We start from the raw sequence: 17,527 nt of genomic DNA, 5'->3' as shown, positions 1-17,527 counted from the left end.
TGGTTGTGAGCCACCATGTAGTTGCTGGGAATTGAACTCCAGACCTTTGGAAGAGCAGCCAGTGCTCTTACCTTTGAGCCATCTCTCCAGCCCTCTAAGGCTTTTTTGTTTGTTTGTTTTGTTTTGTTTTGTTTTTAAACAGACTTAATTCACTTAATTTTTCTTGTATAAAAACCCCTATGTGGTAGCCACAGCTGGAGCCTGGGTCCTCTGAACAGACTCTGGTGTGGGTTTTCACAAGATGATTAGTGAATTCCTAATATGGAGACTTGGTGAACACAGTTTCTTTCCAGAGGTCAGGTGTCAGGTCTGGAAGATGGCATCAAAAGTGGCCTTGGTAGTTTCCCAGGGTGGCAATATGGCCCCTGACTGATGTGTAGCAGTCATCAATACCGCCCATCATCAGTAGCTTCTTGGGTACAGGAGCAGAGACAATAGTAGTGCCTCGGTGGGGAGGGGGCAGGGATGAGACACACCAAAACAGAGCCACAGAGGCCTGTCACTGTGCACAGATCAGTGCATGGCTTGAGGATCTTGTTCCCCTAGTAACCTCTCCGCACAGGGACGATGGAAAGCTTGGCCAAGATGATGGCCCCTCGGGTAGCAGTGGCTACTTCCTTGGAGCACTTAACACCAAGACCAACGTGACCATTGTAGTCCCCAATAGCGACAAAAGCCTTGAACCTGGTCCGCTGGCCAGCTTGTGTCTGCTTCTGCACTGGCATGATCTTGAGAACCTCATCCTTTAGGGATGCGCCCAGGAAAAAGTCAGTAATCTCAGATTCCTTAGTGGGCAGGGAGAACAGGGACATCTCCTCAAGGACTTGATCTCTATGTCCTTAACCGGGCAGCCCAGCCTGGTGACGGGGATCCACTCCTTGTCTTCGGCTTTACCTCCATGAGTCCCTGACAATTGGCATCTAATGCTGTTGCCAAATCCTCCTAGGAAGCTGCCTTGGCCTCCCAACCCCAAATATATATATATCCCTCCCCCATCCTCCAGGCCCTCCTGCTGCACCGGTGTCATCTGCCATTTGGTGTTTTCCCGAGGGAGAAGCCCTCTAAGTTTTTTTTAGGACTAACAATAATATTCCTCTGTATGTAATTGTAAAATATTTTGATTAGGGACTGGTGACTGGATGCTTTTCCAGAGGACCCGGGTTGCATTCCCTGCACCCATGTGGCAGTTCACACCTGTCTGTAACTCCAGTTACAGTCTATAGGGATATGATACCCTCTTTGGGCGCCCATGACACCAGGCACATGTGGTGCACAGACATATATGCAGACAAAACAGCCACACACATAAAAATTAATTAACATTTTAAAAGATTTTTGTTTGTTCATTCATGCCTTCATGGTCTCTGTGTCGTTTCCCGTCTCGAATTCTGCTCTGACATCCCTGAAGGATGAACTACTGTCAGATGATTAAACTCTTTCTTCCCCGAGGTGTTGTGGTCCTTTATCACAGCAGTAGAAACCCTAAGCAAGATGCATGCATTCTGATTTCTCCAGATCTTCTTTGGAGAATTTCTTTTACTATAGCCATTTGGGTGGGAGTAAGGTTGTACGCTGCTGGGATTTCTTTTTTTTTCTTTAAATATGGAACATTTAACCAATTTGCGTGTCATTCTTGTACAGGGGCCATGCTAATCTCTGCATTGTTCCAGCTTCGGTATATGTGCTGCTGAAGTGGACACTGCTGCGATCCGTACTTTACTTTCTCTAATAACAAGTAGCGTCTTACCTGTATACTGGCTTTTGAGTGTTCTCTTTGAGGAAGTGTCTGCTAAACAGCTGGGTGTGGTGCTGCATGCCTGTAATCTCAGCACTTGGAAGGAAGGCGAAGTGAAAGAGTCTGGTTTGCTGCGGGTCTCTCTGAGGCCAGCCTGAGCTACATAACAGTGTATTCTTAGACCACCTGTCACATCCTTTGCAGTCAACGAGAAGGTGAGGAAGTATTTCGTGTCTCCCAGGCTGGCTCTGTACATGTGTCAAACAGCCACTTCATCAACTGAGGTACGTCCCAGCCTATTTCTTTCTTTTTTAAACCAGGCATCATGTCTTCTAGACCAGCTTAGACTCACTATGTAGGCAAAGATTGTTGTCATTGTTTGAGACAGGGCTTTTCTGTGTATCTGTGTAGTCCTGGCTGTCCTGGACTAGCTCTTGTAGCCCAGGCTGGCCTCAAACTCAGAGATCCGCCGGCTTCTGCCTCCTGACTACTGGGATTAAAGGTGTGTGCCACCCGGTTTCTGTTATTTTTTTAACTGTAGTGTGAGGTGGGGGGGGGGGTCTAAGCCATTCTTTTGGCTATAGCTGTGCAGCTTACCCAGTCTCATTTGTTGAAGAGACTGTCTTGTCCTTATTACAGTTTTGGCACCTTTGCTGAAAAGCCAGTTGATCCTAACAGTGTGGCTTTACTTCTGCATTCCAGTTCCACTCTGCAGTTTATACGACCTCACCATGCCAGTACTGTTGCAGTCTTGACTGCTATGGCTTTGTTGTATTTTATTGTTGAGTGGTGTGTGTGTGTGTGTGTGTGTGTGTGTGTGTGTGTGTGTGTGTGTGTGTGTGTGTACACGTATGCCTACATGGGCATAGAGCAGACGTCAAAAGATGGTGTTGGATATCCTGCTGTACCAAATCACTCGCCATCTTACCCTCTTGAGGCAGGGTATCTCACTAGATCCAAATTTTGGCACCTTGGCTCAGGCAGCTGGCCATAGCTATACCTAGCCTTTATGTGTGTGCTTGTGATTTGTATTCAGGTCCTGGCCTACTTGGTGATCTATGGGTCAGCAGGAGCCCTTGTTTCAGAAGACAGCTTTCAAAAAATGACACCCATTCTCCTATGGGTTCATACACATATACCTGGAATCCCAGCACTCAAGAGATGGAAGCAGGCGTGGTTACGCACATCTCTAATCCCAGAGCTCAGAGGCAGGTGGATAACTGTGAGTTTGAGGTCAGCCTGGTCCACAAAACAAGCCCAGGACAGCCAAGACTATACAGAGAAACCCTGTCTAGCTAAGCCAAAGAGGGAGGGAGGGAGGGGAGGATGAGAGAGAGAGAGAGAGCAGGAAGAGTACAAATTTCAAGGACAGCCTGGACCTAGTAATGAGGCTCTGTGTTTAGGTGAGAGAGGGCAGGCATTGCTGGCTACACCTTAGCGAGAGAGCACATGCTAGTCACACTGTCATGGTCACCGTGCTTGAGACCCGAGGTTTTAGCGCCAGCATTTTGGGGGAGGGGCAGCTAAACATTGACTATTATTGCTTATAACCTAACCACTATTCTTTTTGTTTGTTTTGTTTTGTTTTGTTTTGTTTTGTTTTGAGACAGGGTTCACTCACAGTGAACCACCTGCCTCTGCCTCCCAAGTGCTGGGATTAAAGGTGTGCACCACCAACCATCCGACTCTAACCACTATTCTAAACACTATTTGCTTTTAAAATTATTTAGGACTTTTCTATTCATTTTAGCTTTACTTGTATATATTTTTGAGCAATTTATTTAGAACTGTTTTAAGTTCACAGAGAAATTGAGTGAAAGGTAAGGGTTTTCTGTGTAACACTTCCACTTCCCTGAAATGGTAACATTTCCTCCCACAGAAGTATTATTTGTCACAACTAGGAAGTCCTCAACAGGCCAACAAAATGGCTCAGTGCATGATCTCTGGAACCCATGTCCAAAGGTGGAAGGAGAGAAAGAGTTCCACAGTTGTCCTCTGCACCCAGATAAGATTCCCAGTAACTACATGGTAACTGTGACTGGGTGTAACTACAGCTTTATGGGCTCAAATGCCCTTGGCTCCCACATGGTATACATATATACACTCAGGTACTACACCTACATATAAAATAAAATGAATAATTATTTAAAAACATTTTCTATGACCTCTGCACACAAGTCCTGCCCCCAATTTGTTTTTTAAACAACTGGGCATTAACATCTTATCATTCAAAGTCCATAGTATGCTTTGCTCGAGTGGTGTGATAGGAATGTGTTTAGCTTCGTGACATGCTGCCAGACTGGATGCTGCCGGACTGGGTGCTGCTTTCCGGCTGCAGTGAAATAAAAATTGCTGCTGTCAGCAACTCCTGCTGCCAAGGCCAAGCACGCTGTGCTGACCTGCATCCTAGCCTTGTCTTTTGGGTTTTTTGTTTTGTTTTAATTTTTGTTGGTTTGGTTTGGTTTTTCCAGACAGGATTTTGCTGTGTAGCACTGGCTGTCCTGGAACTCACAGAAATCCACCTGCCTCTGCCTCCAATTGCTGGGATTAAAGGTGTAAGCCACCACTGCCTGGCCAGAGATTGTTCTTTCTAAAGTTCAATTTGGACACTTTGTCCTCATCTGCATGTAGTATGGTCAGCGTTCTGAATTTTCATCACTCTGTAATGTTTAGTCTGTCTGTCGTCTCTCTCCCCTCCCCTCCCCTCCCTCTGTGTCTCTCTCTCTCTCTCTCTCTCTCTCTCTCTCTCTCTCTCTCTCTCTCTGTGTGTGTGTGTGTGTGTGAGAGAGAGAGAGAGAGAGAGAGAGAGAGAGAGAGAGAGCTTTTTTTTTTTTTGACAGTTTGCTTCATGTAACAGAAAAGCAGTAAGTCTACCTTTTCTTTTATTGTCTTTTGTAGAGTGTGTCTTTGGTGTTTTATTTAAGCAGTTTTAGCCAAGTATCTAGGTTTTCTTCTGTGTTAAACTCTATGAGGTTTTTGTTTTTTGAGACAGGGTTTCTCTGTGTAGCCCTGGCTGTCCTGGACTCACTTTGTAGACCAGGCTGGCCTCGAACTCACAGCAATCCGCCTGCCTCTGCCTCCTGAGTGCTAGGATTACAGGTGTGCACTACCACACCCTGCTTCTATGAGTTTTATAATGTTACTTTTGTTTGTTTAGTTCTGTGATCTATTTTAAGTTAATTTTATGGCAGATTTGAGGTTTGGTTCTAAATTGCAATTATGCAGCAGGAATGGTTGTTTGTTCCAACATTGTTTCTTACAGGTTTTTTTTCTTTGTTTAGGTTTTTGTTTTTTTGTTTTTTGTTTTGTTGTTGTTGTTGTTGTTGTTGTTTTTGGTTTTTCCGAGACAGGATTTCTCTGTGTAAGGCTGCCCTGGAACTCTCTTTCTAGACCAGGCTGGCCTCAAACTCACAGAGATCTGCCTGCTTCTGCCTCCCAAGTGCTGGGATTACAGGCATGCGCCACCATGCCCGGCCACAGTTCTTTCTTTCTTTCTTTTTTTTTTTCCCTGAGACAGGGTTTCTCTGTATAGCCTTGGCCATCCTGGACTCACTTTGTAGACCAGGCTGGCCTCAAACTCACAGCGATCCACCTGCCTCTGCCTCCCGATACAGTTCTTTCTTAATTGTATATTGCTGTATTGTTTTTGCTCCCTTGAAAGCTCAACTGGCTAATTCATTCCTCTACTGGTGCTGATCTTTAAAAAAAAATAAAGAAATAAATAAAGAAAGTTCAGTTGGCTACATTGATGCTGATAAACTTATAGGCTATTTATTTTATTTACTTCATTGATCTGTTCTTTTGTTGATACTATACTTGTTTGTTTGTTGTTTTTTCTTTTTTTTTTTCCCTTCTTTTTGAGATTGGCTGTCATCTAGTGCAAGCTTGCCCGGAACTTGTTAAGCCTGCCAAGACTGCTTCCACCTGTGACAAAGCTTAATCTTTCCCACATCCTCCTTTTTCTGTGCAATGTATACCCCACTCCTTGTTTCATGAAGCACTGGGCATCAAACTCAGGGCTTCATGGCCGCTAAACAAGCACTCCTCGGGCTCATCCCACATCCCCAACCGCTGTGCTTTTGTTTGCGTTGTTTCCCCTCCTGAACGGCTTGCTGGAACTTTTGTCTTTCTTTGGTTTTCTTTTTGTCTCTTTCTTCATCTTGTTTTGTTTTTTTGTTTTTGTTTTGGAGACAGGCTTTCTCTGTGTAACTGGACTGGCTTTGTAGACCAGGCTGGCCTCAAACTCACAGATCCACCTCCCTGTGCTGGGATTAAAGGTGTGCCCCACCACTGCCGGGCCCCAGGCTGGCTTTGAACGCATTGTGTAGTTGAGGATGACTTTGAATTTTTATTCATTCTGCCTCCACCTCCTAGGTACTAGGATTGTGAATACGAATTGCCCCACGCAGCAACTTGTCAATTTGAACATTAATCATTTGTGTTGGTGTTTTCATTTTCCACTTCCTTGATGTTTGCCCTGAGTTTTATTACTTTTCTAACTGTGTGTGTTGGAGATTAATAGACTAGACTATTTCTGTTTTTTCTTGGTATTTGAGAAACATGTTCAAGGTTTTTTTTCTCCATACCCAGTTTAGTAATGTACAAACACTAATTCACACAGACTAATTTGTAATCCATTGCTGAGAATTTTGTAACTTACTAGAAATTCCTAAAGGTGAGCTAATAGTCTGGGTTTATTTGGGGAAAGCAGTTCATCGTGAGGAATCGTGGTTTCAGGATTTTCTTTTTTTGCTTTTCCTACATTTCCTATGGTTAGGGAACATAACAATATATTTAATTTCTATTGAGTTTTCCTAAACAGCTAAAACACAGAACATTATTGGAATATGTCACACTTAAGAAGGGACTGCTTGCATTAAGAATTTCTTCTTCCCCAATCCCAGGTGATTAGCCTTAAAAATAATACATATAAGCAACACTAAGTGGGCACAACAGGCTACATTTATATAGCTATTGACATATATATGTAACAATAATAATTTTGAACTAAAAAGCCATGAATTTGAAAGAGAGTTAGTCAGGAAGGATAAAAGGACTTGGAGGTGATGGGTGAAGAGAAGATTGATGTAACTGTGTGTGTGTTTGTTTTCATTTTGGGGAGAGTAGTTTTTGTAGATAGGGTTTCTCTGTCCTGGCTATCCTGGACTCACTTAGTAGATCAGGCTGGCCATGAACACACAGAGATCTGCCTGGCTCTGCCTCCCAAACCCTTGGATTAAAGTAAAGGCACGTGCCTCCACCACCCAGTGTTTATTTGTTTTGAGATGGGGTTTCTTGCCATATCCCTGCTGGAATTTCACTCTGTAGACCAGGCTGGCCTTGAATTTGATGATCCACCTGCCTGTGCCTCCCAGTGGTGGGATTAAAAGTGTGTGCTACCACCACCTAGACAGCCCCCAGTTTCAAAATATTTCTTGAAGTATTCTTGAGAAGAAAATAAGAGACACATAGCTTTCCAGTGGGTCTGTTCACCAACAAGACATGACACGCGTGCACCAGTGGTGGCGCTTCAGACTGCACACAGGTACTGGCAAGCTGGAGAGTGGACAAATGCGCAGCCATAGTTGAAGACCTTGCTGCTGCTTTCACTAGTTGGGAAAATTAGCAGTAGTGCTGTTCCAGCTCTGAGAGTGCCACCAAGCAGGCTCGGTTGGTATGTTTGCCTCCCAGCCCCAGGACACACACTATCCAAGCACACATGGGACTATAGCCAAGATAAATCATCTGAGTATGAACAAGTATCAACAGACTCCAAAGACAGGAAATCATTCTGTGCGTCCTATCTGTAATAAGAAGGGACTGGAAATAAGATGCCAGGAAAATTCAGACTTGTAGAACACTTATAAACAGTCAGTAGGTCAAAAGAATTCCCTATGAAACTTAAAATTATTTCCAGCTAACCAAAATGGAAACATAAGAACACACTCTAAGCACAACCAGACACACTGCTGTGTGTTTTTGAAAAAAAGGCTTTAAACAAATTTTCCATGTATTAATCAGAAATTAAAACTTAAAAACCCAAGTCACAGAAGAGAAGAAAAAGAAATAATGAAGGAAGAACAGAAATCAAGACTTGAAAGCAAAAGAAAAAAGCAAATCGGTGAGACTTTTTTTGAGTCTTATGTAGTACAGGCCACCTTAGAACTTGCTGGTAGGTGAAGGCGATCTTAAACGGAAGTTGCTGCATGTTGTGGACAGTGTGCATGTGGTGGGCAGAGGGCAACTTGTGGGCCTAGGTTCTCCCCTGCAGGGACGGAACTCAGTCCATCCTTTGGTCGCATGCGCCTCTGCTAGCCATGAGCTTGAACTTTCTGATCCGCCTGCCTCCCATTTCCTGAGGGTGGGCACACACCACCTCCCCTGGTGTATGCAAGTGAGCCATGTCCTCATCCTGTGAGGCCCCGCCAACATGTGCAGCCCCTCTTTGCTTTTTCTTTGAGTGTGTTTAGGGATGTGGGGTGGGGTGGGGGTTGTAATTGGGCATTGATCCACCGAACTAATCCCTAACCTTTTATTTCCTTTTTATTATCTAAGTTGATAAACTTCTAGCTAGACTAGGAAAGAAAAAAGAATACAAATTACCCATACCAGGAATAAGCAGGTAATACCACCATGGACTGCACAGATAGAAGGACAGTAACAAAAGAGCTCTGGATTCATAGATCCAGCTACTTATTTGACTTCCTGTTCCTGCCAAACACAGTGCCTTGAGACAATACAGATGCATTACTTTACAGCGCTAGGCATCAGAAGTGAGCAGCACGAGTGTCACTGGAATAAATAAAGTTGTTGGCAGGACTTGCATTCCTACCTAGAGGTTCTGAGAGACAATCTGATTCCTTGTCTTTCCTGAGCTTTTAAAGAGTCTCAGTTGGTAAAATGCTTGGCTTGCAAACATGATGATGACTCAAGCTCAGTCCCCAGAATTTATGCATAGAAGCTGAGCTTGGAGCATATGCCTGCCCTTAATCCCAGCACTGAGGTGGAGATAGGCAAATCCCTAGCCAGCCTACCTAGTTGGCAAGTTCTAGGATAGTGAGAGACCCTTTCCAAAAATAAGTAGACAGTGCCTGACAAATAACGCCCTAGGTTGTAATTTGTCCCTGTACAAACATACATACACACGTACACGCATGGACAAATGCATGAGCATATTACCCACACTCACACGTGGGTCCAAGACAACACGCCTAAGGTCTGGATACGTCAGGCCACTGGGTCTGCCTATATTAACATGATTTGGGCCGCTTTAGCCAACAAATTATACTATTTCCTCTCCCTCTGGCTTGGTTTGCCTTGGGTTCTTACTGTATAGTCTGGGCTGGTCTAGAACTTAGGTGCCTCCTTACTTAGCTTGTCCACACTTCCAGTCTCCCTCCTTCCATAGTGAGCCCTCCTGATAATTCCTGTTAATGCCCGGCTGGTGCTCTGGAGAGGGTCCAGGGTAGATTCTCTGGTATTGGAATGCAGATGTCCTTCTAGTTTACTTTATCTCTTGGGTGACCAGAGCTTATGCCTCAGGCCACTGATCAGGATTGAAAGAAGAAAAAGGAAAGAAAGGGAAAAAGAGCCCAAGATTTCTTCTCTAGGGACTGGCTGTACTGCGGCTGAGGAGAACGTAAACTGACCACCTTTTTTCCTATGGCTGAGGCTGTAAAAGCGGCTTCTGGCTAGAAACTGCACGGGGGTCGTAAAAGGAGACTCTTTGATCTGTAGATAGGCCTCTTTGCGGAGATTTCCAATAAGTTGGTGTAAACTTAGGCTTATTAGCCATAGAAGGCTGATGCCCCTGGGTCTGCTAACTTATTTACTAATCTATAGAGAAATAAGAAGTAAGAGAGATAGAGAGAAAATCAACCACTCACACACATACGTTCAAGAGAAGAGGACCAGGAGAAAAGATGGATGAAGTCAGGCGTTTTAACTTCAACTGAAGTTAAGCTACTCAATCTTTTCTCCTCTGTTCTCCTTCATTTTCTCCTCTCTTCTCCTTCATTTCTCTCTCGTTCTCCTTCACTTTCTCCTTTGTTCCCCTTCATTTCTCTCTCGTTCTCCTTCCTTTTCTCCTTTGTTCTCCTTTTTTCTTGCTCACGTTTATTGTAGCCCATATATATACTTCTGAGAAAAGGGAATTACCTCATAGTTAGAAGAGTACAATTAATCACAAAAGCAGGTGAATTCTAAAATACAACAGGTTACATGCTTTAAATCTAAACATTTCTTATCTATGTATCCATTATGTAAGTTCATGGTGAGTTCAAAATGACGAAGGTTGGCAGGGTCTAAGGTTAACAGGGTCTGAAACTTACAAGAGTATACAACCTCTCAGTTAGGACGGACCTGACTATACATTATCCAGCTATCTCTTAGTTCATATGAGCTCAGGACAATAATTTTGTCTGTCTTTCATTCTAAGAATCAGAGTAAATTTAGACATCTCTAGGTAACCTCATTCCACATAGGTTCACATGGAGTTTAAACAAATTAGGCTATATTTATGGTCAAATACCAGGATTCGTGGTGCCATCTGCGGTGGAGGCTTATCTGAAGCCACAAATCTGCTGGTAGGCTATCCTAAGTGAGGCATCTGGAGGTCCACAAAGGTATTTATTGCAGCCATAAACTAACTTTAACTTTTAAAACTATTTGAGCCAAATCAGCAATTCCATAATCAGGGATTAATTCATCTGGATAACAAAAAGTACATCTTCAATAAGATCCTCTAGGAAGTTTGCTCAGTCAGAGCTGGTCAGTACTCAGAAGCTAACAATTCACACCAATGCCAGATGTATTTATTTTTGGTTTTTCGAGACAGGGTTTCTCTGTGTAATCTTGGCTATCCTGGACTCGCTTTGTAGACCGGGCTGGCCATGAATGTAGTCCTGGCTGTCCTGGACTCACTTTGTAGACCAAGCTGGCCTTAGACTCACAGTGATTCACCTGCCTCTGCCTCCCTGGGTGCTGGGATTAAAGGCATGCGCCACCATGCCCAGCTCTAATGCCAGATTTCAGAGAGATGCAGCAGTGCACAATTGACAGGGTAGTCAGAGGTTGGAAGCAGTTCTGGGGTACATCACAATACAGACCTTGCAAATATTGGATCACCTCCAGAGATCTCTCCTGCCTCCTGGACTTTCCCAAATCAATGGCTCCTGACAGCATGTCAGAGGCTGGACGCAGTTTTGGGGTACATCGTGGTATAAGACCTTGCAAACACCAGATCACCTCCTAGACAGCCCACATGCCTAGTGAGCTCCCTGAACAGGCGGCTCTTGGCAAATTCCCTTGTTTCAGGGCGCTGGGTTTGGATTTCAGTTATAGGGAGTAAGCCCCGCCCGGGGCATTCTGTATATCATAGTCACAAACTCTCCAACTTGCCTTACCTCCAGCCTCTCCTATGCTCTCCTCATGAACTTGCCTAGTCTAGTTCCCATACTAAGTGGAACCATACTATTTGTCCCTTCTGTGTGGTTAAGTCTTAGCAAAATGGTTTCAGGGTCTATCTCTGTTACTGTGAACTCTTTTTTTTTTTTTCCTTCTTCCTTTTTCTTTGCTCTCTTTCCTTTTTAATTAAAGGAGCATAGGGTAATCTAGTGGATAAAAGATATTCCTTGAAACAAAACTAAACACTTAATATCTAAAAACCTCAACCTAAAAATAAATAAATAAATAAATAAAAACCTCAACCTAAACCTCATGCTTTACATAGAAATTAACTCAGTTGGTCATAGATCTAAGAACAAAGCCTGAAATATGGCACCAAGACTGTTTATTCTTAATTTAAAAAAATTGAGCGCTGGGTGTGGCCTTTAATCCCAACACTTGGAAGGCAGAGGCAGGTAGATCATTGTGAGTTTGAGGCCAGCCTGGTCTACAAAGTGAGTTCAGGACAGCCAAGGCTACACAGGGAAACCTTGTCTTGAAAAAAAAACTTGAATTAATTAATGTATATGAATGGGGTGGTGCACATGTGGAGGTCAAAAGACAAATGGGGAACTCAGTTCTCTCCCCCATCATGTGGGTGCTAGGGATTGAACTGTGGTCATTGAGCTTGGCCCAGTTAAGGGGAAATGTTTGGAAACCCTGCTAAAGCAAGGCTTTTGTGAGTGTTTCCAGCAGGCTTAGCTCCATCACAATTAGAAACAAATTCCTCTTTGTCGCCATCTGTTCAGAGCAGCCATGTGGTAAATAGAAAGGCTTGCCAGACGTATAGGCTGGGAGTTTCAGTCCACATACACTCATAGATAACTCCCATTTTCATCATCTGTTAAGTTGCTCCTGCAGATTGCTTATTCATTGTGAGGGCAATACACATAATGCTGTGAGTGTGGTGGGGAACACTCAGCCCCGTTGGGTGATAGAGAACAACAGACACCCTGTGTGCATATGTACCACTAGAAGGTTAGAACACTGCTTATGTGATAGTATGGCTGGTGTTGAGGGACACAATTCTGTTTCAAAGTTTTTGTTTGCTTGAGATGGGCTCATGTAGCTCAGGCTGGCCTTATACTTACTTTATAGCGGAAGAAGCCTGAACTAACTCTTCCTGATCCTCCCCCTTCTGTCACCCAAAACATGAGGTCACAGGTGTGTCATTTACACCCTCATAAGATTTTCTCCCTGTGCTTCTGCTGTTGGGAATCAGATCTGAGACCTTGTGTGTGGAACACAACTGCTCCACCACTGACTTACATCCATAGCACAGTTTAAAAGGCTTTTGGATTTGTCTTTTGTTTGTTTGTTTGTTTTGTCTTTTGAGACAAGGGTTCAGTGTGTGGTGCTGGCTGTCAAGGAACTTGCTCTGTAGACCAGGTTGGCCTTGAACTCTGCCTCCTAAGTGCAGGGATTAAAGGTGTACGCCAGCACTGCCCATCTCAGTTTGAAGATCTTATTTGGCCTCAATTTTGATTCAAGCAACCCAACATCACTTAGCTAGTAGTGTGGTGGTTGGTGACAAAAGATCAAAGTACAAATTTAGTTCTTAATTTTGTTTTGTTATGTTTAGAATTCTAGAATTGGCCAACACTTTATTCCATGAGATAATAAAGATTTAGGTAGGCTGAGGGGAAGAGTTTGAATTTTGTTGAAAGCAAAAACAAAGGGAACAACAGATTGTTTTCAGGTGTGGGGGACAGCAAGACTGAGCCCCCGAAAAGCAGCAGGTTAGTGTCTGGATACCCTAGGCCACTGGCATAAGGAATACAGTGGAGAAGCTTCTTGTCAGGCCAGTTCAAGCTGCTGACTGGGAGAATTTGCTTGTTCTCTGATCTCTCCTGGCTTCTTAGTTGGTGGTGTTTTGGTTGCATGGAACTTTAGTTTTTCATGGTAACTGCATTTTATTGTAGCTATACTTTCTGTGCATTTGCCTCTTCGAAAACAATTGCCTGGAATTCTTAACACTGGTCATATTTGACCGAAATCTAGTCCTAAGGGAACATCAGAAAAATCCAAGATGAGTTGGGGCAGGTCTTATTTCAGAGCCCAGGCAGGACCTGCTGCTGGGATTACTGATATGTGCACCACCATGCCCAGCCCAATTTTTATTTAAAGCACTTGGGTGGTTTTTGTCGTTTTCCAAGACAAGTGTCTCACTACTTAGCTCTGGCTGTCTTGGACTTGATACTACAGTTACAGTTGTGAGCCAACATGTGGTTGCTGGGAATTGAACCCAGGACCTCTGGAAGAGCAGCCAGTATTCTTGGCTGTTGAGATATCTCCCAAACCTCCCCGACTTTTTAGTTATGTGTCTGTGTGTGGGTATGCACATGTGAGTGCAGGTGCCCACGTTGGTCAGAGGCTTTGGATCCCTATGCTCCAGTGCACACACCCAACTATGGGTATACATAATTTAAAAATCAAGTATTATAACAGCTGTTTAAATTTAATATAATCTTAAGAAACACAGTGAAATATTTAGAAGGCAAATGTACATAATGCGTGAAACGTTAATGGGTTAGAAAACTGTTTACGAGTGATCCAACAAATGATAGGACAAATGGGACAAAGGTGCAGGTGCTCTGTGTACTGTGTATGTAGGTTAACGGCTTCGGATCATTACAGGTGCAGGCGTTCAGTGTCAGACCTGATGACTGACCCGAGTTAGAGCCCGGGACCCAGCTGCTCCACATTGTTCTCTGGCTCCTTGTACACGCGCAGGCACGTGCACTCGCCTGTAATCCCAGCCCGGTCTACAAAGCAAGTGGAGGACAGAGAAACCCTGTCTCAAAACAAAACAAAAAAACCCTCTCCATTTGCCATTTGAAGGTGTATTACTACACACAAAAGTATTTTGAACTAAATGCTTTAGATACTGAAGCTTTAGCTGCTCTGTTTAGGTGTTGGCTCTCAGCTGCTAATGCCCGAGAGCTGAGGGCCAGCAGCCAGCACCCAGCACCCAGCACCCAGCACCCAGCAGCCAGCAGGGAAGCTCCTTGAATGCTTGTGAATTGTTCAGGTGCACATTTACTTGTATTAACTATTTTTACATTTTTAATTTTTATTTTATGTACATTGGTGTTCTGTTTGCTTGTGTATGTGTGAGAGTGTGTCAGATTCCCTCAAACTGGAGTTACAGACAGTTGTGAGCTACCATGTGGGTAAACCCAGGACCTCTGGAAGAGCAGCCAGTGCTCTTAGCCACTGAGCCATCCCTCTAGCCCCTGTATTAACTATTACGTTTGCATGTTACTGACCTGATGCTCGTTTGTGCTATGATGAACATGTTTCTCTTTCAGCCCAAAATGGAGTTAATCCTGACTGGGAGAAGAAAGTTATTGACTATTTCAAGGAAAAGCTGAAGGAAAATAATGCTCCTAAATGGGTGAGCTTACTGCTGTTGTGTGAGTTGGTTGGCTGTCGTTTCTCTCAGCATCGTGCAGCCCCCTCCCCTTCCCCAACACACCCGTGATCAGAAGTAGAGGAGTGAGTGGCCACAACTGTTCCAAGTAAAAATAAAAAGGCTTTGGCCTGGTGCTTCTGTGTTGTGCCTCTAGATGGCAGGAGGTGACTTCCTTCTTAGTAAACTGTGGTTCTAAGAGTAGCTGTCACCTTTGTCTTGTTCCTTCCTAAAAGAATTGGCATGTGTGAGTGTACAGAGAAGCCCCGCAAAGCGCACGCCTTTCTGTTGATTGAAAGGTTCGGGGGTCCCTTGGGGCTTGGGAGGCCGACACAGAAGGATCATGACCAGCCTGGGCTATTAGTGACTTCTAGACCATTCTGAGCTACAAAGTGAGACCCTGTCTCAAAAGAAGGAAAACAAGAGAGCTAGAGAGATGGCTCAGTGGGTAAGAGCACTGGCTGCTCTTTCTGAGGTCCTGAGTTCAAGTCCCAGCACCCACATGGTGGCTCATAATCATCTATAATGTGATCTGATCCCTCCCTGGTGTGCAGGTGTGCATGCAGGCAGAATACTCATGTACATAAATGCATAAATAAATAAATCTTTAAAGAAAGAAAACAAAAAATAAAACTGAACTAAAAGAAGGCAGGCGGGGCGGGGGGCGGTGTTGCACATACTATGCGTGCTTTTGGAAGGAAAAGCAAGCATCCTGTAGAGTCAAGTGTGATCATAGGAACTTGGGAGAACTCAGAGGAAAGTTCTTCCTTCCTCAGCAGATGTGCTGAGCAGTGAGAGCAGACAGCTTCTGGATGGGGCTCGATTTTGAGTGCGCGTGTGCTTACCAGTCACAGACGGCAGGTTTGCTGACTAGCTTGGTCTCTCTGAAGGTGCCGTCATTGAACGAAGTCCCTCTTCACTATCTGAAACCTAACAGCCTCGTCAAGTTCCGCTGCATGGTTCAGGATATGTTTGACCCTGAGTTTTACATGGGAGTGTATGAAACGGTTAACCAGAACACAAAAGCACGAGTATGTACAGCTTTCTTTCTGAGCCTGTTTAGTTATAGATTTTAATATTAATTACATTTATATAACTTTATCTTCTGTTTGGGTCATAGGTTCTTCATTTTGGAAAATACAGAGATATAGCAGAATGCGGGGTATGTATCTTTTATGATATTTGAAACTTTAAAAAAAATATTTATTTATTTATTTATTATGTATACAGTGGTCTGCCCTCACACCTGCACACCGGAAGAGGGCACCAGATCCCATTACAGGTGCTTGTGAGCCACCATGTGGTTGCTGGGAGTTGAATTCAGGACCTCTGGAAGAGCAGACAGTGCTCTTAACCTCTGAGCCATCTCATCTCTCCAGCCCCCAATTTGAAACTTTTTAAGCATGATTTTTCATATATTTGTCTTATGTGTGAATTACTTTAAAAAAAAAAAAAAAAAAAAAAAAGGCCGGGCAGTAGTGGCTCACGCCTTGAATCCCAGCACTTGGGAGGCAGAGACAGGAAGATCCATGTGAGTTTGAGGCCAGCCTGGTCTACAGAGTGAGTTCCAGGACAGCCAGAGCTGTTACACAGAGAAACCCTGTCTTGAAAAAACAAAACAAAACCAGGCAGAATATTTTAAATTTATCTTTAAGAGTTTTTCTGACATACTTTTCTTTTAAAGATTTTTGGCAAGATTATAAAGGACAGGACCCTTCCTTAGTATCTTTGGTTGAAAGCACAGTGTATGATTGTTTCCTTAAACAAAGGTGAAAGATTAACTTAGACATGGCACTTTCTCAATTAGGTATAATTAAACATTTACTTGTTTGTTTGTTTGTTTGTTTGTAGGGCAGAGGGCATATACCATGGAGGTCTGAGCATGTTCATGTGGGTCGTAGGGCTCAAACTCAGGTCAACAGGGTTGACAGAAAGTACCTTTGCCCACTGAACTCTCTTGTCACTCCCTCAACTAAATACAATTAAATCTCACCCTGTTTTTCTAAGGGAAAGTTGTGGGGTGTGTCGGAGAGTAAAGAAGCATTGGCTTTACCATCGAGCAGTTCCTTCCCCTTACAAACACGGCTTCTGAATGAAGGTCTCACTGTGCAGCTTGGCTGCCTTGACCTGGAACCCATATGTGTGCTGCCTTTTCCTTCAGGTGTTTGGATCACAGGTGTCTTACTACCACACTTGACTTTATATACGGGTTTTAAAGCAGAATTTTTTTTAAGTATTATTATTATGGTTTTTTTTTTCCGAGACAGGGTTTCTCTGTGTAGTCCTGGCTGTCCTGGAACTCTCTGTAGACCAGGCTGGCCTCAAACTCACAGCAATTCACCTGCCTCTGCCTCCTGAGTGCTGGGATTAAAGGTGTGCTCTACCGCACCCAGCTTAAAACAGAATTTTCACAGATAGAAACAAGTACCAAAAACACTCTTCTATGTATCAGTAACAGAGAAAGCACTGAATATTGGGCGTCATGTGGCTGTGAAAGGAGTGACTGCTTTACTTCGTACAGGGCTTCGGGAATATTAGGCCCCAAAGCGACAGTGTGGAGGATAAATTTACTAGGAGACATTTGTAAAGGAACTGTAAGCTATCTGCTCTGTTTCTCTTTGCTTTTCTAATACTAGGGGAACATGACTTTATTTTGTCACCAGTTCATCATGTGGTGTCTTAGTTGGGCCAGTGAAAAGCTTATTTTTATTTTAACAGTAAAACAGACCATTAGCTTGTCTAAATAGACCAGATAACTAGTGTCTCCTGTCATTTCTTGTGTTTTTCATGTGTTTTCTGTTGAAACACAGACCCTAACTGTCCATTGTTGGGAGGGACATAAGGATTATAGGTGGGGTTAGCCAGGCCATAGGAAGGTGAGGCCTCTGCTGGCCCCTCTCCTGGGTCTAGCTCTCCACTTCATGGATCCAGAACCT

At 43.7% G+C, this 17,527-nt stretch overlaps 1 protein-coding gene and 1 non-coding gene across 2 annotated transcripts in view; one reads left to right on the top strand and one right to left on the bottom strand.

Annotated features, from left to right (window-relative positions):
* Mcmbp (minichromosome maintenance complex binding protein) overlaps positions 1 to 17,527 on the top strand; it is a 47,555-nt gene that overhangs the window by 5,541 nt on the left and 24,487 nt on the right. Inside the window, exons 2-4 of the mRNA XM_051145402.1 lie at positions 14,491 to 14,576; positions 15,482 to 15,622; positions 15,712 to 15,753. Of these exons, the coding sequence (XP_051001359.1) occupies positions 14,491 to 14,576; positions 15,482 to 15,622; positions 15,712 to 15,753 (269 nt within the window). The remainder of the gene's footprint in view (positions 1 to 14,490; positions 14,577 to 15,481; positions 15,623 to 15,711; positions 15,754 to 17,527) is intronic.
* Positions 1,597 to 1,700, bottom strand: LOC127190270 (U6 spliceosomal RNA). The gene has a single exon (XR_007830764.1). It is a non-coding gene; the product is annotated as a U6 spliceosomal RNA (small nuclear RNA).

This window comes from Acomys russatus, chromosome 5 (assembly GCF_903995435.1).
Source record: "Acomys russatus chromosome 5, mAcoRus1.1, whole genome shotgun sequence".
Lineage (NCBI taxonomy): Eukaryota > Metazoa > Chordata > Mammalia > Rodentia > Muridae > Acomys > Acomys russatus.
This window is presented reverse-complemented; position numbering and strand designations above follow the sequence as displayed.